We start from the raw sequence: 23,308 nt of genomic DNA, 5'->3' as shown, positions 1-23,308 counted from the left end.
TATTGTAATGCCATTTTTATTTAGCCAAAAAGAAAAAAAATCAAACTGTAGGACTTATAACAAAAACAGAAAAAATGGTAACATGTTTTATAACACAACATTTTTAAAGTCATATTCCAAAAAAATTAAACATATACAAAAAAATATAATATATGTATGTTTAAAAATAGGTACATTTTATATAGAAAATTGTTAAAAACAACACAATTGCAATTCTGCACAAAACCTGCAATTCACAAAAAATGTTAAAAATCTATTCTACCCTGGTACAATTTATACAAATTTCATCACTTTCTATATAATATCCTTCTTCCACATCATCATCAGTAATGTCACTGTTCGCCTCATTATACCATTGTGTGCACACTTCTTCGAAATCATCGTCTATAATTATACTCTTACAGCTTTACGAGAACTATCCATATTAAAATATGTAACACTAATGGTGACCTTGCGTCTAGTAGACTCCGCGACTTAAATATTTCGAAAACGGGACGAGCGAGGTACCTCCCATTAACACATTCGAATATACTCTAAAAGCTAGGAAGGTACACCGAATTACAGGTTGCTACGTATTTGTGGCGAGAAACGCAGACGCGTTAATAAACGTGCGGAGTCTGTGAGACGCATGGTCATCAGTTAAGGGTTAAAAACCACTTAACACTTTTCCTCTTTTCTCGATTGAGTATTAGTTTTTGTTGTACATATAAATTATTACAATCACTAAATACCTAGTTAGTGAAAAAATTATCAGTAGTAATTGCACAAGAGCTCTAAAATTATTGAATTTTTCCCGAGTGTCACTTTGGCAGTTTTAATTTCACGAGCCGAAGGCGAGTGAAATTATGTCAAAGTGTCACGAGGGCAAAAATTCTATATTAATTTTAGAGTTCGAGTGCAATTTGTTGCGATTATTTCATGAATAAAACTGTTCAAAACCAAAATTTTATTGTAATTTATATATGTAAGTACCAATTAGTGAAATTAAACACACAGTTGTTATAAATATGTATTTGACGGTTGAAAGTCATCACTTTTATAATTTTTAAAACATTTGTCATTAATGTCACTGAATGTATTTTTTCGTACCAACGACGGGATCTGACGTAATATGCTTAACGACGGGAGATTATCAAAAATTATCACCTTAATTTGCATGCCTTTAGCTTTCTATTGGTCAGAATCTCCTATGAATGAAATAATCACATTTATTAACTGAATTAATAATTTGCAATTATACAAATATCCAAGAACATTCAAAAGCCATCTCTTTAAAGTTAATGATGACATTGTCAAGTAGAATGATATTCTAGTAATGTTTACATATCCATACCAGTGTAAATTTTACTACACGTAATTTGCCGTGTAAAGACAGAAAAAGTAGGGATAGCCGAAAAAAATATGCGAATTATGTGCCGATGGCCTTAATCTGATTCATTTATATCTGCAATTCACACATATAATATAATATTATATTATACATTTTAAAGTAGAAGACTTTAAAATGATATTGCCAATATCTATGAGTTATTAAATATATTTCCAATTAAATATAATTATATTATATTGCCAATATTTATACAGTGAGTCCATAAAGTAACGCATAAATTCATTATTTCGTAAACCTGCGACTTTGAGGAAAAATCCCGAAACAGGTCAATTTTTAATTTTATTTTACGATTTTTTGGCATATATATATATATATATATATATATATATATATCATACTAGTGACGTCATCAATCTGGGCGTGATGACGTAATCGATGATTTTTTTAAATGAGAATAGGAGTCATGTGATAGCTTATTTGAAAGGGTATTCAATTCTCTATTCACAAATACAAACATTAACATAATTAGTTATAAAGGTGTCAAAAAAATTTTTTTATTACATTCATTGACACAAAAAGGTGAATGTATGCAATTTATTTAATTCTAAATACATTTTGATACTATCAGAAGACAGAAAAAAATTTTGTTTAAAAAATAAACATTGATTTTCGCTTAAACGAAATGTTCAAACTGCCAAGAGGTAGGCGGGTGGCAGCTTTAACATTGAATTTAAGCGAAAAACAATATTTATTTCTCAAATAAATATTTTTTCTCCTATTTTCTGACAACAGTAAAACGTATTTTGAATTAAATAAATTACATACATCCTTCTTTTTGTCTCAATTAATTTAAATAAAATTTTTTTTGGAACACCCTGTATAAATAGTTATGTTAATGTTTATATTCCTGAATAGATAATAATTGAATACCCTTTCAAATGAGCTATCACATGACCTCTATTCTCATTTAAAAAAATCATCGATTACGTCATCATGCCCAGACGGATGACGTCATTAGTATGATTTATATGCCAGAAAATCGAAATTTAAAAATAAAGATCGACCTGTTTCGGGATTTTTCCTTATAATTGCCGGTTTACGAAATAATGAATTTATGCGTTACTTTATGGACGCCGAATTTCTTTCGGCCCTAATGGATTCGTCATTTGGTTTTTGAAAAAAATAATGTCAGATTCGTAATCAGCGATGTCAAAAATCCTTATGCACGAAAGTAATTCTGAAGTACTCGCTGTGTGCAAGTACTTGGAGGGGATACGAGGAACGATCGTGCGCGTATAGCGGACAAACCTTACAACTTTCTTAACATATATTTCCTAAATAATTCATATTGTTAATGATTGAAATTGTCAAATTGACGTATATTTCATACCTACTGTCAATGAAGAAAATGGGATTTCGCAAATGATGTGATATAAATTGTAAAAATTATATGTGGCTCCACAATAATATTGATATAATATGCAATTATTAAAGTGAATTTAATTAATTATTTTGTTTGTAGTACAATGTTTACCTTTTAATAACATAACCTCAATCTTACTTTTTCTTCTTATTCTTTTTTGGGCTATGGCCTTGACAATTATCCAGTAACCAGGACTAATATAATTGGCCAATATAATTAAAAGTCTTGAATGTGTTGCATGTGAGAGTTCATTTTAAATGAAGTAAAAGTCAGACTTACTCTCAATCTTTATTATAACTTCCGACGACCGGTTTCGCTCTTTAAAATTTGTAGAGCATCTTCAGGTCAAAGGTAACAAGTTACAAAATGATTCGGATACAAGGTGCTACCAACTCAGTATTCATTATCATAAAGTTATGTTGACGGGATATGGTGGAATAGACGGAGGATGCAGCAAAGGTAAACAAATTTATGGGATTTAGGAATTCTTGAGGGTGATGAGATAGTTGGTGTAAGTCAACCAACAAATCTGTGCCTGTTATAATGTTTGTGTAGATCAAATTAGTGAATGACATATATACAATTTTAATGTGTGTTGATTTTAAAGATTTTGTTTTAATTTTATTTATATTTATATATATATATATATATATATATATATATATATATATATATATATATATATATATATATATATATATATATATATATATATATATTTGAAGAAGTCACAAAAGTGTGACGAAATATTGAGAAATAACAAATAGACTTTTATTTCACATGACCGAATTGCTGAAACTTCAAACCACTATAACACAGTACGGTCGAAAATATTTGTACAAATATATATATATATATATATATATATATATATATATATATATATATTAAAGAATTCTATTTATTAGTAGATGTAAGATTGACAACGTTTGGATCACAAATGTAGCGAGTATTTATTGTGTATGTCAGAACTGGATGTGCAGTTGCAAACTGAATATTTAAGGTCCGTACTTGATCTTTGACGAGTACTGCTCGTGTAGGATTATTGTTCGCATAAGTGTAGGTAGATCGAAAGCTTCAAATTGTAGTTAAAATGCTATATTATGCGAATGTGAATTAAAATGTGAATTAAAACAACAATGTAGGTAAATAAAACATTATAAATTAAAGGGTGGAGAATTAGAATAGAAAGTAAATAGGAATATAAATGTAGTAAGAAATAATTGGTTGTGAATGGCAACTATGTTTTAAGTGAAATAAGCTATGGATAGATATTAATAATCTATTGAACCAGATAAAAGAAATTAGTAGTAAATTATATTTTCGTGGTATACCTACATTGTGTTATAAAATTTCGTCAATAAATAAATAAATAGCTAGTTAAGTAAATTCACCTCACAATTGAACAAATAGAAACACACAGGACAAAGGACGATACAAAAAACAATGAGGGAATTTGGTAGGTCTGGAGCACTACATTTGATTTAATTTATTTTAACTGTTGCCGAGCGTAAGTCTGACTTTTACTTCATAATTAAAAGTGCTAAAAATGTTGCCGACCTATGAAACCAGGTCGAACTTGCGCACGGTCGCAATATGAACAATATACGCTTTTAAATGTTCACGACCACCTTTTTGGCATTTGGAACCACAGTGCAACAGTACCTGTGCATACTGGGGACGATCACCCTTTGTATAGTTATTTTTTGTCATATAGTACATATTTTATTACTTACCAACTGCATCTTCTATGTTACACGGTAATCCAAATGTACCACCTAAAACTACTCTGAATGCTCGATAAGAAGGATCATCGGGTATAAATGTAGTGGTGTTATGTAGTCGGTTGTCTTTCCAGCCTCCTCCTGAGCCAAAAGAGAAAAAATAGTAAGAAAATAAAATAAAAAATAAGGTCCAATTACCGAACGGTCAATCATTATACGATCTAAGATAGAAAATGAAATAGGTGTGTAAGTAAGAAGATATGGTGGAACGAAAAAATCGAATAAACTCTTACATCGAAGTAAAACGACTTCTAAGTCTTCTCTTCTTAGTGCCGTCTCCTCCATGGAGGTTGGCTACTACAATTGCGAACTCTTCTCTGTTTTCAGATGTTCTTATTAGCTCAAAATTTAGCCCTGTCCATTGTCGGATGTTTCTGAGCCACGATAATTTTTTCCTTCCTAGTCCTCTTCTTCCCTCGATCTTTCCTTTCACTATAAGTTGAGCATATTGGTACTTATTATTTCTCAGTATGTGGCCTAAGTATGATGTTTTTCTAACTTTCACTGTGTTGAAAAGTTCTCTTGCCTTGCCTATTCTATGCAGCTCTTCTTCGTTTGAGGTATGCGATGTCCACGAAATTTTGAGAATTCTCCGGTAGATCCACATTTCAAAGGACTCTAACTTATTTACGGTTGATGTTTTAAGGGTCCATGTTTTAAGGGTCTTCTAAGTAGTATCCTATAATTAAATAAAATGCTAAAAAATCCCAATGGATTGCTTAAAATATGTTCAGAACGAACGTTTTCGGACCTATCAATCCATCATCAGTGAACCTAACAGCTCGTCCACATGAGGGGGGTTTGTCAACGTTGACGTCGCGGTTTACCTGAAAAACCCAACCGCCGCGGTTCAAGTTAACATAGAAACAAATGCAACCGCTCAACATGCGTACGCTAGGGATGGCGGTTTTTGAAAAAACACCGGTTTTCGGTTATACCGGTTTTTTTTGCTTATGGTTTAACCTGGCGGTTATAACCGGCCAAAAAAACCGGTTGTCTGCCAGAGAAATAAGGCAAAGAATAATAACTTATTTTTAACATTTTCAGCAACCACTTTTCTTAAATATGCTTAATGATCTTCAGACACGTTATGAAGCTTTTTGCAACGCCATGGTGCACATTTTGAACATAATATATGTATTAGAAAAATCAATTCATAAATATATTTTTCTACAACCGTGTTAAAAATTCAATTTTTAGCACTCCATAGGAGCGTTAAAAATGCTACTTTAAGGCACTAGTGCTTTAAAATTTTTAAGGCACTGCAGTTAAAAGTGAATTGTCAAATTGTGAAACGTCAAAATATTTATATTTCATTTATTAACATTAATATTAATAGTACAACTTGCGCAATTTGAAAAAGGTGGTTTAAAAGGTTTTTTTAAAATTTAATTTAAACTGTATTATTGCATTTTTAACACGTTTGTAGAAAAAAAAAGTTTATGTAACGGTATAATATTTTCGCTAAGAATTTTTAGACATTCCCCTCGAGTGTAGACAACCAGTTCTACCTTTTACGGGTCATAGGTTTCATGGTTTCAGAAATTAACAAAAATATTGTATTTTATATATTTATAACGTTTGTAGAAAAAATATTGTATGATATACGTGTTAAAAAGTATATTTTTAAGGCACTCATGTGAATTGCAGAAGAAAACTTTCACATGCATGCCTTAAAATTGTACTTTCAACACTTATATCATAAATAACTATTTTTTATATTCGATACTGTTTATTTTGGCGGATACTGTACTTAGAAGTCATTTTACTTCGATGTTAGAGTTTATTTGACTACATGGTATAGAGCCAACCCAGAGAACTATCCCTTTTTTTTTTTTGAAAAAATCGAAGACGATGTCGACATAAAAACGAAGGATACCAAAAATGATTACGCACAAATGTGAAGAAGATAGACACGAATTTGTTCAACAATGGAATTGGTCAACAGAATAATATTAAAAGATAGCAGATAAACATTCTACGAACAGTGTATGGAACTCCGTATAGAGAAGAATGAAATACATTTATCTCTATCGTGAAACAAAATATTGAAATTTTGCCTTGTTTGTAAAGTCACAGTAGGCTGAGTTTAAAATTTAAATTTCAGTTGAGTATCTTAAAAAATGTGTACCATAAACCTGTATGACTGTGCAAAACTTCAAATCTGTATTTATTTTGATAGTCTAAGTATGTCTGTTTTCATCTTAAATCACGACACACTGTATAATAGGGTGGTGCGAAAAAAGTCAAGTTGATAATTGCGTATCGCTATAGTGCGAAAAAGTTGCGATTGGTAATTACAAGAAAAACAAAAAAGAAATTATTCAAATCGGACTTTATCTTCCGATCCCGCAAGGGGCCTAAAGATTATGAAAAAAATAAATTTTATCTTTTTTCAAAAAATTTTATTTAACCTCCATGTACGTTTTATTTATCGCTATAGTAAAATTTATTTACAGTTTGCATGGTTGAGTAACAAAACAAAAACACTTTTCCGCATTTAACAAATATCTTCCGATCCCGCAAGGTCAATCAAAATCTATAAAAAATTGAAATTTTTGATGATTTTGATAAATTAAAAAATATTTAGTCATCTCATTTTTCTGTTGCATTGTGAAGCTCTTCGCTTGTTTAGTACTCTGGGCTAATTAGCAAAATTCATGGAAAAGTTATTTACCAGCAATTTTATTGCTGGAATCGAATTATAAGATCCTATATATTAATAATATAGGTATGCAAAGTCCGCAGATAGTGTGCTACTTTTTTTATAAACAAAATGGCGCCGATAAATCGTATTTTTTTCAATTATTGCTCTATAACTCCGAAGATTTTAACTTTACAACAAAAACAGCCAAATAAAAGTTCACCGCAATTAAATTCTGCATAGAGATATGTTTTTCACGATTTGCTCCGGCGAAAATTTTCCTCGGAAAATGCGGGTTTTCCTAACAAAAACTCTAATTTTCAAATAAAGTTTTAGGTAAGTAATTATTAATCAATAATTAAATAACTTAGTGACATCAAAATTTTCTTAGTATAGATTGTAATTCTAGAAGCCGGTGAAAATTAAACGAATATTTTAGCAACAATTCAATTGTTAATTAACAATTTACGATCGCAATAATAACCAAAATAATCATGATACATTGATCAAATTTATAAAGATTATAAAGATGAGATGCTTATTTAATATTTTATTGACAAAATATAAATTTTTCTTTTTTTTTGCATAATCTTTAAATTTTGAAAAAAAAAATGTTTATAATACGCTGGTCTAATTAGTAAAGTACAAAGAAAGGTTATTTACCAGCAATTTTATTGCTGGAATCGAATTATAAGATCCTACATATTATTAATATAGGTATGCAAAGTCGGCAGATAGTGTGCTACTTTTTTTATAAACAAAATGGCGCCGACAAATCCTATTTTTTCAATTATTGCTCTATAACTCCGAAGATTTTAACTTTACACCAAAAACACTCAAATAAAAATTCACCCCAATTTAATTCTACATAGAGGCATGTTTTTTCCGATTTGCTCCGTCGAAAATTTTCCTTGAAAAATGTGGGTTTTCCCAACAAAATCTCGAATTTTCAAATAAATTTTTTGGGCCAGTAATTATTTAACAATAATTATATAGCTTGGTGAAATAAAAGCTTTCTTGGTATAGATTATAAAGTCAGAAGCCGGTGAAAATGAAATGAATATTTTAGCAACAATTCAATTGTTAATTAACAATTTACAGTCGCAATAACAACCAAAATAATCATGAGACATTGATCAAACTTAGAAAGATTATAAAGGTGTGATGCATATTTAATATTTTGTCGACAAAATATAATTTTTTCATTTTTTTGCATAATCTTTAAATGTTTAAAAAAAATTGTTATAAACAAATTAACATTTCTCAGAAATGGTTTATTATATTCTAATTTTAAAAAATACTTAAAATGCGTATTTCATAGGTCTTGAAAATTAATGCTTTAAAAAAATTTTTCAACCATTTGAAAAAAAGGTCTGAAACAGCAAAATTAATATACGATATCTCCGTTGTTTATTATTTGTTTTAATTGTTTCAAAGCTTAAAAGTGAGTCTATGGTACAATATAATTACTCACAAAGAATGTCAAAAATTAGTGCAATGGTTATATTTTAATCAAAGATTAAAAATACTTTTTTTTGTAATTTTTAGCGCAAAAGTAGGCCTGATACAGAGTCGGAGCTAAAATGTTCACTCGAAGCGACTGACACGCGGCATGCATTATTTATTAAAAGTGTACGTTGCGCGGCCGGTCGTCGCTCCGAGTGAAAATTTTAGCTACAGTACTGTATTAGTCGACTTTCGCGCGTGTAAATTACAAAAAATATATTTATAATCTTTAATTAAAATATAACCGTTAACCTTATAATCGATATTTTTTTGTAAATAATTAGCTTGTACTTTAAACTCACTTGTACGCTTTGAAAGAATTAAAAAAAATTATAAACACCGTAGTAATCGTATGTTTACTTTGCTGTTTCATAACTTTTTTGCAAATGGTTGCAAGAAAGTTTTAAAGCATTCATTTTCAAGATATTTGAAATGCGCATTTTAGCTATTTTTTAAAATTATAATATAATAAAAAGTTTCTGAGAAACGTTAATTTGTTTATAACTATTTTTTTAAACATTTAATGATTATGCAAAAAAATAAAAAAATAATATTTTGTCGACAAAATGTTAAATAGGCATCTCATCTTTATAAGATTTCAAAGTTTGATCAGTGTATCATAATTATTTTGGTTATTACTGCGACCGTAAATTATGAATTAACAATTGAATTGTTGCTAAGATCTTAGTTTAATTTTCACCAGCTTCTGGAACTATAATCTAAACCAAGAAGGCTTTTAAGTCACCAAATTATTTAATTATTGGTAGATAATTACTTATCTAAAACTTTATTTGAAAATTAAAGATTTTGTTGCGAAAACCCGCATTTTCTGAGGAAAATTTTCGTCGGAGCAGATCGGGAAAAACACGTCTCTATGCAGAATTTAATCACGGTGAATTTTTATTTGGGTGTTTTTGTTGTAAAGTTAAAATTTTCGGAGTTATGGAGCAATAATTGAAAAAACACGATCTTTGGGCGCCATTTTGTTTATAAAAAAAGTAGCACACTATCTGAGGACTTTGCATACCTATATTATTAATATATAGGATCTTATAATTCGATTCCAGCAATAAAATTGCTGGTAAATAACTTTTCCCAAAAATGGACTATTCTCCGATAATCAGCCCAGACTGTAGATATTTTATGACAATATTTAAACAACCCAGAACTCACAACGAGGAGGTGGTTGCACTTCTAGCTCCACTCACACCCTTCTCTCCAACGAACAAATGAGTGTGTGTATTTTACATTATTTACATATGTACATTTCTTTTTGATCTGTTTGTGTCTAGCTTTTAAACGCCAACTGTGTATTGTGATTTGGTGGTAAAATCTGTCAGCATGTACCTTGATTTAAGTGTTGCCCTAATGAATCCATCTCTTGATTGGGACCGACGACCCACATACATTAGACGATGCTTCCGTGACCAACTTTCCGCACCGCTCGATAGCTTGCGGGTGGCAGGGATAGTTTTGTACATTCCAGTCTGGTATGATGTAATGCAGGAACTTATATCTTCATTTGAAACTTTGCGAAGAACTAGTGGATAAGATAGTTTTGCAACATTCCAGTCTATTATTTCAGTGTAGTCCTGTGCTTCAAAATATAAAGTAGGAGGAATGAAATTTCTAATACCTTAGCCCTTGGCTTTAGTCTTTCTGGCTTTTAACTATCTCCATAGCCCTAGCTCTCTAATGTATTTACTTTTTCAGTACTACTTGAAATTTTGAAGCAAAGGACTAAACTAAAATAATAGAGTGGAACGTTGCAAAACTATCTTCACCGCCAGTTCTTTGAAGAGTTTCAAATGAAGATATAAGTACTTGCATGACATCGGGCGGCATGACAGACTGGAATGTACAAAGCTATCCCTGCCACACGCAAGCTGACGAGCGGTGCGTAGAGTTGGTCACGGAAGGATCGTCTAATATCTAATGAATGTGGGCCCCAATCAAGAGATGGATTCATCAGGGCAACACTTAAATCAAGGTACATGCTGCCAGATTTTACTACCAAATCACAATACAAAGTTGGCGTTTAAAAGCTAGACACAAACAGATCAAAAGAAATGTACATAATGTAAAAAACACACACTCATTGGTTGGTTGGAAAGAAGGATGTGAGTGGAGCTAGAAGTGTAACCACCTTCTCGTTGTGAGTTCTTGGTTGTTTAAATATTGTCATACAATATCTAAACAAGCGAAGAGCTTCACAATGTAACAGAAAAATGAGATAACTAAATATTTTTTAATTTATTAAAATCATCAAAAATTTCAATTTTTTATAGATTTTGATTGACCTTGCGGGATCGGAAGATATTCGTTAAATGCAAAAGAGTATTTTTTTTCTTACCCAACCATGCAAACTGTAAATAAATTTTACTATAGCGATAAATAAAACGTACATGGAGGTTAAATAAAAATTTAAAAAAAAACTTAGAATTTTTTTTCTTCATAATCTTTAGGCCCATTGCGGGATCGGAAGATAATCCGATTTGAATAATTTCTTTTTTGTTTTTCTTGTAATTACCAATCGCATAACTTTTTCGCACTATAGCGACACTCAATTATCAAATTGACTTTTTTCGCACCACCCTACTGTATAAACAATATTAGAAAAAAAAAATAAATATGCTATTATATTGGGTACCTATTGTTGTAACAAAAATAAGAAAACTTCTGTTGGAGTATATCTTGCTTTTTACTTTCACTCCAACAGAAGTTTTCTTATTTTTGTTACACTGGCGCCCCACGTTGGGCGCCAGTGTTACAAAAATAAGAAAACTTCTGTTGGAGTGAAAGTAAAAAGAAAGATATAGGTACTCCAACAGAAATAAGGAAAAAAGTAAATAAATAACTAATGGGACATAGATGTAGAGAGATGGGCTGTAAAGAAGGGGTGAAGTGACTTCTACGTTGAGAAGCCGCAATAGGAAAAATAAAAAAAAAATACTACTAAAGTGCAGTAGTACTGAAGAAAGGGAAATTAGAGGGGATAGAAGTAGAAGTGGGAAGAGATAGAGGCAAACTGAATAGAGTTGGCTAGCTATAGATGCAAGAGAGCAACTTGACACTCAAGGATGGATACGGCTCGTTTGCATGCCTGTCGAAGAACAGTAGCTCTATATAGATAGTAATGATGACTAAAATATGAAATAATAAAATAAGAATAATGTACTGAAGAGGAATGAAGATGAATAATTTCTAAAGACGAACAAGATAAATAAATCTAACAAATCATGGGCGCCATGAAAATGATCTTCGATCATTCTCCCAGGTATCTTATACTGCTGTCAGATATTAAATATATCAAACCTGTAATAATGAACATAAAGGAATAATAAAAATAAATGATATACAAAATAAATAAACATATTTATTAAAAATAACTACCAGATTTTTAACAATCTCTGAGTTACACAAAGTGTATATCATGTGACTCTAAAATGACATAAGTTATACAAAAAGTTATATATTTTTTTAAAGATAACAACAATAATGTTATCTGTTATAAACTTAAATACCTCTTACATACATATAGGGTACAAAATTACATAAGTCTTCTACCAAATGGTTATAGTACGCCTGCTACGTACAACTAAAGGAAACCGACGAAGATGAAAATAATACAAATAAATAGGCCCAAGCCTCACTAAGAGAAAATACAATACTGAATAAAGCAAAATTAAATATGCAAATGAATAAACGTTATAGAAGTGAAGTTAAGAAAAATACCGACAAAATGACCTAAATTAACCGAGCAAATGCAATGAAATAAAGTAACGACGAAGTAACCGAACAAACGAAATAAAGCGAATAAATACAATATTTGGGAAACAAGCAAGTAATGTTACAAAATAAATTTACCCGAATTACATAAACCAATATCAAAGCAATAATAAAGTATTAAAAACCTAATTTTCTCTAGGCTTATTCCTGTGCACAAGAAGTTACCGTAGATACAAAGTTTGGGAACCAAATAATCTAATATACAAATACATATGTCAAAAAAAACAGAGGTAACCTAAATCTGGAAAAAAAACATAGTGTATTTAACAGATAGTCTGAAATATAAAAAAAACCAATAGTTACTAAAACTCCTCACTAAATGTTCCCAAACGAGTTTGCGGTTGCATCCTAGAAAATGAGCATCACTATGATGCACCTCCATGCCCCCCCGTAGGCCCAGGTGGCAGGACGAAAAGGAGCTGGAATGTCCCCCAAAAAGCTTGTTCCCAAAACATACTCCCAGGTTGACTTGGCGGTAGCTGCAATAAGGTCAAGGTGGCTTCCCTAGGTAGTCAAGGTGGGTACGACATCACATGAGGGTTAGTTTTCTTCCAAACGGCGGTTAATTTTTTATTCCTCTTCCACTGATGGTACTCCCATCCTTACTCCAGGAAACCCGTACTCCAGGAAACAAGTGGTGGTAACTTTTTACTATACTTCCAAACTTAGTTGAAATAAAAATTAATTTCGAAGAAATTAACCGCCATTTACGGTACTAACCACCAACACCAACCTGTCAACCTCGCAGCCACCGGCCAAGTGCCAGTCATTCCTCCCACAGTCAGCGAGGAAAACGTCAAACTCTCACGGAACACGAATTAAACGACAAGGAACGGTTCAACAACTATGTTCCGTACAGTGTGACGTCACATGAGAAGTCCTTTACGATAAATTAAAGAATTTAAATGGGAGGTCAAGAGAAAATAATTATTTTTTTAAAAATAATTACAGCGCTAAAAATGATAATATAACGGGTGGACCGTTACATTGTATAATGATGAAGCTTTTGAAATATATTAACAATAATTAAAATAATATTTAGTACATCAATAACATACCTTGGACATCTTTGGTACTACCGTCACCATATGAGGAGTGCAAAATTAAATATACAGATAGTAGGATTAGATTGAGGCTTTTCGAAATCATTTTAATTAATAGAGTTAGCACTTTTAAATTATAAATAACTAAATCTGCAAATCGGCTAATACATGGATGCTTTTATATCATGTATAATCCAATTAGGGCAGATAGTGATAAAAACTATTTTAATTTTGGAAATTCCATATTGGAATTTTTGTGGGTGAGATAGTTAAGTTGCATGATAAGTTTGATAAAAAGTATAAATAAAACATATATAAAATTTTTGTAAATATTTTTTTTTCTTCGGAAATTTTGTTGCCACTTTTTTTGTAAAATTTTAGATAAACTATTGCCCAACACTGACATGCAAAACTGTATAGATATTGAAATCAAAAAATTACCAAATCCATTTCTGCTGCTTTTCGATCTAATTTTTCATTAGAACATTATAGTTTACCTAACTGCAGTAATTTAGTAGTAGAAAAAAAGGCTTTATACAGGGTGTCCAGAAACTCTCCAGACAAACGAAGACCGGACAACGGAGTGACCAGGATGATCCTAAGAGGGGGTTACAACTACTGGAGGGTCTCTGGGGGTATGGAATTAAATGAGGTGTGTAGAGCTCAAAGTACATTCCAATGGAAAGGGCTATAATCCCCCAAAACCCCCCGCTGGTTACACCAATTAGACCAGAGATTCCTTAGATAATTTTAAGATAATTTCGCTTAATTCACCTAGTCCGAAAATGCTTCCTAAGGGCAGTGGCGGATCCAGAAATTTCGGGGGGGTCATGGATCTTGAGGGTGATTTAATTACTTTTCTTTGATGCAAGGTCACTTAGTCTTACTTTTTGGATGGGCCTAAATTTTTTTTTGTTTGACAGCTCTTGGATTTTCTTTTTTTTAGGATTATTGAATTGATATTTATTTTCGTTTGAGGGGGAAGTCATGATCCCTTTACCCCTCCTCTGGATCCGCCAGTGCCTAAGGAAACTCTTGTTCTTGTAATTTGTTGTTTTTAATATCTTCAGAACGTTTATATTTAGAAAAATGAAAAGTAGTACACCTATTTATCTTCCAGAGATATATCGATTTCAGCAATTGCGAATTTCTGGTACCGGTCATAGGCGTCCGTTTTGGGTAATACAACAGTTATTTTATCGCATAACTTTTGTGTCTTTAACTTTTAAGCATTTTTGACACTGCATTATTAAATTGTGCGTTATTATAGTACTAAACGATACTCTTGCTTTAAGTCGGTAATATACACGGTTTTCTAGAAAAACCGATTTAATTTTTTTTATTTTTTATTTTTTAAAACTTTAAAAAGGGTAAACCCTATAGTTGGCTGTATACCTTCGATAAAACAACGTAGAATGAAGTAAACACTTCTGTTGTATACAGGGTGAGTCATGAGGAACTGTACATACTCCTACCTCGTATAGAGGCTCCTATGGGGAATAACAAATGACCATTAAAAAGTGTCTGCTCCCATTGTTTAATAATATACAGGGCAAGTTTCGCATTTTGACAGAAATTTTTATTCGTCATAATTTTTGAACGGTCAGATCGATGTGTCTCTTATTTTGGCCAATCGTTACACTATTACCACCTAATCAACTAATTTATTCAAACTAGAAAAAAATCAGGTCCGGCTTTAAAAAAATTAGTTCGTTTGGGTCTTAGAAAAAATTTCACCCTGTATATGCTTTTTGAAAACTCTAATATGAATTTTTCAAATTAGACAAATAGGCAATTAAAATGGCATATTTATTTTTTTCCGCACACGAATACTTAATTTTTTATAAAAAAATCAAATTTCACTATGAATTAAAAGTTTCGTAAAGTGAACCATAGATTTAAAAAAAATAACTTTTATTACAAAAATTAATTTTTTTTGCACAGATAAGTAATTTATGTTACCATCCAATCAACTGATTTATTCAAAATAGAGAAAAATCAGGTCCGGATTTAAAAAATTATTTCGTTTTGGTCTTAGAAAAAATTTCACCCTGTATACGCTTTTTGAAAACTCTAATATGAATTTTACAAATAAAACAAATAGGCAATTAAAATGGCATATTTATTTTTTTCCCCACACGATAACTTAATTTTTTATTAAAAAATCAAATTTGTCAAAATCGGAATTTTAACCTAAAAATGAAAAAAAAAATGCTCGCTACAACTCTGTTCCATTTTAATATTTTTTTTCTGAAATTTTTACAGCACATACCTCTTACCATTGTGAAGACTATGAAAATTGTTGTAGACTTTCAGTCTTCTTCTTGTAAAAGTAGCAAACTTGTAAATCGCAAAAATTAGGTGGAAAAATTTAAAATTTATCAATTTGATCACGTCTATGTTAAACTATAGAGTCCAAAAGAAGTGTTATAGAAGGTTTAGATCTAGACGTGTTATAGAAAAAAAAAATGGTAAAACTTTTAATTTCAACAAAAACGTTGTTTTTGTAAATTAATTTTTGTAAAAAAAGTTAATTTTTTTAAATCTATGCAAAAACTTTGCCAAACTTTTTATGCATAGTCAAATTTAATTTTTTAATAAAAAATAAGTAATCGTGTGGGGAAAAATAAATATGCCATTTTAATTGCATATTTGCCTTATTTGTAAAATTCGTATTAGAGTTTTCAAAAAACGTATACAAGGTGAAATTTTTTCTAAGACCCAAACAAACTAATTTTTTAAATCCGGGCCTGATTTTTTTCTAGTTTGAATAAATCAGTTGATTGAGTGATAACATAAATTAAATATTTATTAAAAAAAAATTCATTTTTGTAATAAAAGTTATTTTTTTTTAATCTATGGTTCACTTTACCAAACTTTTAGTTATTCATAGTCAAATTTGATTTTTTTTAATAAAAAATTAAGTTATCGTGTGCGGAAAAAAATAAATATGTTATTTTAATTGCCTATTTGTCTTATTTGTAAAATTCATATTAGAGTTTTCAAAAAGCTTATGCAGGGTGAAATTTTTTCTAAGACCCAAACGAACTAATTTTTTTAAAGCCGGACCTGATTTTTTTCTAGTTTGAATAAATCAGTTGATTAGGTGGCAATAGTGTAACGATTGACCAAAATAAGAGACACATCGATCTGACCGTTCAAAAATTATGACGAATACAAATTTCTGTCAAAATGCGAAACTCGCCCTGTATATTATTAAACAATGTACAGTAGGAGTATGTACACTTCCTCATGACTCACCTTGTATAGGTATGTATATGAATTTATTAAAATTCTTAAAATGTATCCACGAGGGAGTGGAAAATGTACAAAATGTTTTCGGTAAAACTGACCATCATCAGTGTAAACGTCCAGTGTACAAGTAATTGTAACCAGCCACTTTTACACCTATTGAAGTGGCTAGTTACAATTACTTGTACACTGGACGTTTACACTAATGATGGTCAGTTTGACCGAAAACGTTTTGTACATTTTTCACTACTTCGTGGATAAATTTTAAGAATTTTAATAAATTCATATACCTATATACAACAGAAGTGTTTACTTCATTCCACGTTGTTTTATTTTTTAGTTTATAGTACATATTTATTTATTTTATTTGCCCAGTCGATGTAACACACACTCATAGCCATCTAAGACTTAGAAATAATTTCCTTGTACCTCTTAATAGATTTCTTTGCTGGCGGTGCGATTTTACTGCGGTACTAATATCTGTGACTAGTAGAGGGCGCACATCAAATGTTTCGTATCGACTTTTTGTATTTTTATAGTAACTTTTATTTAATAATAATAAATATCTGTAACAGAATAAATTAATTAACAAATTACAGATGTTACAAACATTAGGTACGTCAAAAGCTTTGTACATGTACATATTTTGGATAGGTAATCAAAAATATTTAATTCAAAAATAAATATTTAGTCCAGAAAGCCACTGCGCATCCGCTAGGAAAAATATTCTAATTCGGATTTTTTGCACAATCTTACTCAAAAAGGACTCCTTTTAACAAATTTGCATGTTGCCAGGACCAAAAGGTGGTCAAAAATTTTTTAAACGTTTTTTTTTGTTTTTTTCCTAAAATTATTTTTTTTGCATGGAAAAAAGTTTTTTTTAGGTTTTTTGGATCATTCCAAACAGAAAAGGTCTTTAGTGACTTTTCTCTAAAAATAATAGTTTTTGACATATAAGCGATTAAAAATTGAAAAATTGCGAAATTGGCCATTTTCAACCCTCAAAAATTATGTGAAAAACTGAAAATTTGAATGTTGCCAAGGTAGGTAGATATTCTTTAAACATCAATTGATGAAATACCGAAGAGTTTTTTGTAATACAATATTCAAAACTCCTTTGTTTTTTAATTGCTACTCAAGCGTGCGCGACACTATTTTCCACCGACAGTATGGTACAAATGAAAGGAATAAATTCGTTATTTCGTAAACCGGCGACTTTAAGGAAAAATCCCGAAACAGTTCGATTTTCGATTTTTATTTTTAAGTTATGATATTGTGGCATATATGGTATACTAGTGACGTCATCCGTCTGGGCGTGATGACGTAATCGATGATTTTTTTTAATGAAAATAGGGGTCGTGTGGTAGCTCATTTGAAAGGTTCTTCAATTCTCTATTAAGTAATGTAAACATTTACATAATTATTTATACAGGGTGTCCTTCTACTTCTTTTTTGGACTTATGTAAATGTTTATATTACTGAATAGAGAATTGAAGACCCTTTCAAATGAGCTAGCACACGACCCCTATTCTTATTTAAAAAAATCATCGATTACGTCATCACGTCCAAATGGATGACGTCACTAGTATACCATATATGCCACAATCATCATCATCATCAGGGCTTTTCATTCCAGGTGGAATGTTTGCCGCTCTTACTTAGAGCTCTCAGATTCGCTTATTGCGGTGAATCACTCCGCATTCTAGTTCATAGAAATAAGGAAAAAAATAGCCTGTTGGTGACACAACCCCCTCCAGGCCTAAACCAAATTTTTTGAGTAGTGTGGACATCTATAATAATCACCTATATGTTTCCTGCAGCCGATTTTGATGATATATTTAGTTATAAACAATTAAAATCAAAAAACGCTAAATTTTCGCTTTTTTCGTTAATTGCCAAATGGCTAAGCATTTTAAACAAATTTGGAAATAAGAAACTCATAAACCATATAAAAAACTTCAATATGGCTCCCGCTGATTATGTCTATCCTTATTGGTTGCTTAGAAAATTGCAAAATAATTCATAAATTTTGAGTTTTTATAAATATTCATAACTTATCTAAAAATGAACTTAGAATCTTCTTATTATACGGAATACTGGGACTTCTGGTGCTTAACTTACACACTAAATTTAATAACAATTGGTCAAATAGTTTAAGAGTTAGTTAATTTGTTTTTCCCAAATTAATTTTTTTTGTAACACTGTAAGCCAGAAAATGATGAAGTTATAGTAATACTTTGGATAGTTTATGAAAGAAGAAGATTTATACTAATGACTTAATTAAAAAGAATGACAAAAAATAATTCTAAGTATCGCAAAATTATTTTGCAAAAACATGTCGATTTTTTGCTTAAAAACAATTAGAATAACTTTTTAACCATTACCTACCCGTAGAAAAATTATTTTTTCACATTTAGAAAGACTGAATTCTTATACAAATTTAAAAAAGAAAAAATTGTCCTAGGACAATTAGGGACGAAGTTGCCGCCCCCCATTTTTTAATTCACAGCAGCTTTCTTTATAACAACGAAATCAAATCAGTCACATTGGAAAGAGCATACTTCAGAGTTTTAATGTACCAAGTATAAAAAATATATACTTTCAAACAAATCGTCCACAAAACTTCAAAATGTGACCCTTAAAATCGGCCGGCCTCGAAACTTGGGAGATCGATGAGAAGGGGGAAGGAAATGTTAGCTGTATCTCTTGTTCTCGCCTATGAATTTCGACGTTTCTTTTTTATTTTGTATGTACTTTTTGCGTACAGTACGAGTATGCATTATTTAAATAAATTAATTGTTCTATACACCATCAAATTTGTTTAAACAATTTTTTTTCATTTTTTTAAATAATATTTGAAGTAATTTTAATCACAAAACATACATATTTATGAATACATAGTTTTTTATTAAACTTAGTAATAATTTAAAGTATGAAAAACAAATTATCCCATTCGATTGTTTCTAAAAATAGTATTGGTCTATGGAAATCAGAAAATCTCAAATAAACTAGGTTTTATTTTTTTAGTAAACATGCTATTAGATGAATGAAAAACTGAAGTTACAGAACCACCAAAAAAGAGATAAACGTAATTGATTGGGGTTAGAAATTAAGCTAAGAACCGTTAGTGCCGATCCGATCAACAGATCTTCTTTATATCAGATATTTTATTAAAATAAACTGTCTGCTCTTGCAAAACTGGTTGCACCGAGTACTTGTTAGTACAGAGATATAAATAGTTTATGGACTTCGGTTATCAAAACCTCAATCTTTCTCTATTATCTATTTTGGAGTTTCTTTTTTAATCTGCATGTACTCTTTGCGTACGTTACGGATATGTTTTTTGTTAATAAAGTGGTTATTTAATTAACTATGTAAATTGTGTAAACAATTTTTGGAAATTCTTTTACGATATTTTTAGGATGACTTTGTTGGCAATTATAGGAGTGGATCATATGCACTTGACTTTACAAAAACTTATAATGAATGGGTAACTGATAATTGTTAGGTTTTTCATAAAAATACAAGTATTCCTAGATAAACCTCCTTTAATTTTATTTTAATAGTCTTGCTATCATACCAAAATGTATGAAATATATTTTGATTTTTTGCAATCTTAAAATTATAACTTTCAATGTTGTAAGATACAATTATTACAATATTGTAGAAAATTTCTGAAAATAATTTTGTTCTTTTTATCCTCTCTCTAATTTTGTTACATTTCATTTTTCGTTCATCTAGTAGCATGTTTATCAAGAAATAAATCCTAGTTTATTTGAGATTTTTTATTTTCAATTTAATATTATAAGCCAATTTTAGATTTAGGAATAATTGAATAGGATTAGTAATATAATAATTACAGGGTGTAACAAAAATACAGGTAATAAATTTAAGCGCATATTCTGGGACAAAAAATAGTTCGATTGAACCTAACTTACCTTAGTATAAATATGCACATAAAAAAAGTTACAGCCCTTTGAATTTACAAAATGAAAATCGATTTTGTTCAATATATAGAAGAGATTTTTTATTGAAAATAGACATGTGGTATTTTTATGGCAGGAGCATCTTACAAAAAAATTATAGTAAAATTTTGACACCCCATAAAAATTGTATGGGGGTTTTTTTCCTGTAAACCCCCCCCCCCCAAACTTTTGTGTTCGTTCCAATTAAATTATTAATGTGGTACTATTAGTTAAACACAATGTTTTTAAAACTTTTTTGCCTCTTAGTACTTTTTCGAAAAGTCAGTTTTTATTGAGATATTTTAAATATTCGTCAAATCCACCACATATTTGTATAATATGGTTAAGTACGATTATGAAGACTTGGTAATCGTATGAAAATTTATTATTTATAATTTACATTTTTAGGCATATTTTGAACCATATTAAAAAAGAAGCCACATCTTGATAAAAGGTGCCTTATCGAAAAAATACTAAGAGACAAAAAAAGTTTTAGAAACATTGTGTTTAAATAATGGTGCCGCAGTAATAGTTCAATTTGAACGTACACAAACATTTGGGGGGTGTAAAAGAACAAACCCCCATAAAATTTTTATGTAATCATATTAAAAAAGAAGCCGCAACTCGATAAAAACTGCCTTATCGAAAAAATACTAAGAGGCAAAAAAGTTTTAAAAACAGTGAGTTTAACTAATGGTACCACAATAATAATTTAATTGGGTTGTACACAAAAGTTTGGGGGATTAAGGGAACAAAACCCCCATAAAATTTTTATGGGATGCAAAAATTTCACTATAATTTTTCTTTAAGATGTTCCTGTCATAAGAATGATCAGGGCCGTCTTAAGCATACACGGCGCCGGGGTGCAAGACTCATCTTTGCGCCCCCTTTTGTCAGAAGATTATACAGGGTAGCGAGAGAGTATAGAAACACTGTAATTTCTCGGAAACCGCTAAAACGATTTTTATAGCTTTTTGTGAGCCAGGGTCTTCTAATGCGGCCGATATTATAGTGGTAATTACATTGTTGTCAAATCTTCCGTTTCTCTGGAAATCTAATGAACTTTCTTAATTTAAATAGAACACTCTATATATTTTTGCGTTTTTAAGTATCCAAGAAATTTTCATGTTATGTTCCCTATACCTAAATGCCACAATTTTGGAGTTATTATGACATTTATTAAAAACAATTTTAAAGGAAATTTAAAAATCAATTTTTTCGGCCCGGTTAGCCATTTTTTTAGGTTTTTTGGATCATTGGGAATAAAAAAGGTCTTTTATAATTTTTTCCTAAACAATTTAAAACTCTGAAAAAAATCGAAAATAGCTGATTTTCTAGGTTCAAAAACTTAAGTAAAAAATATTATTTTTGAAACTAAAGTGCCTAAATTCAAACTCAAACTTTATTGTATCAGCTACCGATAAGTGATTTGGTCTTATTTCATTCTAAAATATTGTTTTTTAGTAGTTAATGCAGCCCAGCCCGATCGCCCGTCCTCTCTTATGAGTTTCATTAACAATAAAAAATAATGTTTTATAATAAAACGTGCCAACAATTCTTATAGAGAGCTGATAGAAGAAGGTTTGAGCTTGAATTTTGGTACTTCGTAATTTTAAAAATTATTCTTTTTACTTGTGTTTTTGAACCTTTAAAATCGTCATTTTTCAATTTTTTTTCAGTTTTAAATTGTTTATAACTCGGAACCGATTAACTTCAGAGAAAAATTACAAAAAACCTTTTTTTATTCCCAATGATCCAAAGAACCTAGAAAATGTCTAACCGGGCCGAAAAAATTGATGTCTATAATTTCTTTTAAAGTTTTTTTTTAATAAATGTCGCAATAACTCCGAAATTATGGCATTGAGGTATAAGGAATATCACATAAAAAATAATCAGTATTTCTTAACGACTTCAAAACGCAAAAAATATACAGGTTGTTCCATTTAAAATAAGAAAGTTCATTAGATTTCCAGAAAAAAGGGAGATTGGACAACAATTCGTGTAATATGTGTTCTGATAGCGTATTATCAAAATTGGAAATACATTCTATTAATTTTAAAAAGTTATCCTATTCATGGAACCTTTGACTGGTTCCTCTTAATGGTAAATTTTGTCGTGCTAAAAATGTTATTATTTCGATAATTCTTTCTAAAACCGCCGTCCACCTTTTTCTTTCGCGTTCAACTGCTGCTGAATTGACCGAGTCTACTGTATGACTTTCTAGCAAGGCTTTTTTTAGATCTAGGTCAGGGGTGGGCAAATACTTTTAAGCGCGGGCCAAAATGAAATTCTCAAAATGTTTCCCGGGCCGGAGACCTATGCCATACCCAGTATGTACGACACGCTAATGTTTTTGGTGGATGTTTTTCTCTGCCCAAAAAATTTTTTTGACAACAATACTATAGGTAAGTATATCATTTTAAAGAATTTGGACAAAGACATTTGACTGTTAAATAGATAATACTAATAATAAATTGTCATAGTTGGGTGTGGGTGTACATGCAAACCACTTGTTCCCAGTAAAATTACGAAATTTTTAATGTGGTCCATTATATTAAGCCATAACAAGGAT

At 30.5% G+C, this 23,308-nt stretch overlaps 1 protein-coding gene across 1 annotated transcript in view; it reads right to left on the bottom strand.

The window, feature by feature from the left end:
* LOC114325834 (peroxidasin homolog) overlaps positions 1 to 13,655 on the bottom strand; it is a 32,251-nt gene extending 18,596 nt beyond the window's left edge. The window contains exons 1-2 of the mRNA XM_028273963.2: positions 13,535 to 13,655; positions 4,490 to 4,618 (exon numbers count right to left, since the gene is read on the bottom strand). Of these exons, the coding sequence (XP_028129764.1) occupies positions 4,490 to 4,618; positions 13,535 to 13,625 (220 nt within the window). The 5' untranslated portion in view covers positions 13,626 to 13,655. The remainder of the gene's footprint in view (positions 1 to 4,489; positions 4,619 to 13,534) is intronic.
* Positions 13,656 to 23,308: the final 9,653 nt, after the last annotated feature.

The sequence above is a fragment of the Diabrotica virgifera genome, chromosome 4, assembly GCF_917563875.1.
Source record: "Diabrotica virgifera virgifera chromosome 4, PGI_DIABVI_V3a".
Lineage (NCBI taxonomy): Eukaryota > Metazoa > Arthropoda > Insecta > Coleoptera > Chrysomelidae > Diabrotica > Diabrotica virgifera.
The sequence above is the reverse complement of the archived record's forward strand: the minus strand, read 5'-3'. Positions and strand labels throughout refer to the sequence as shown.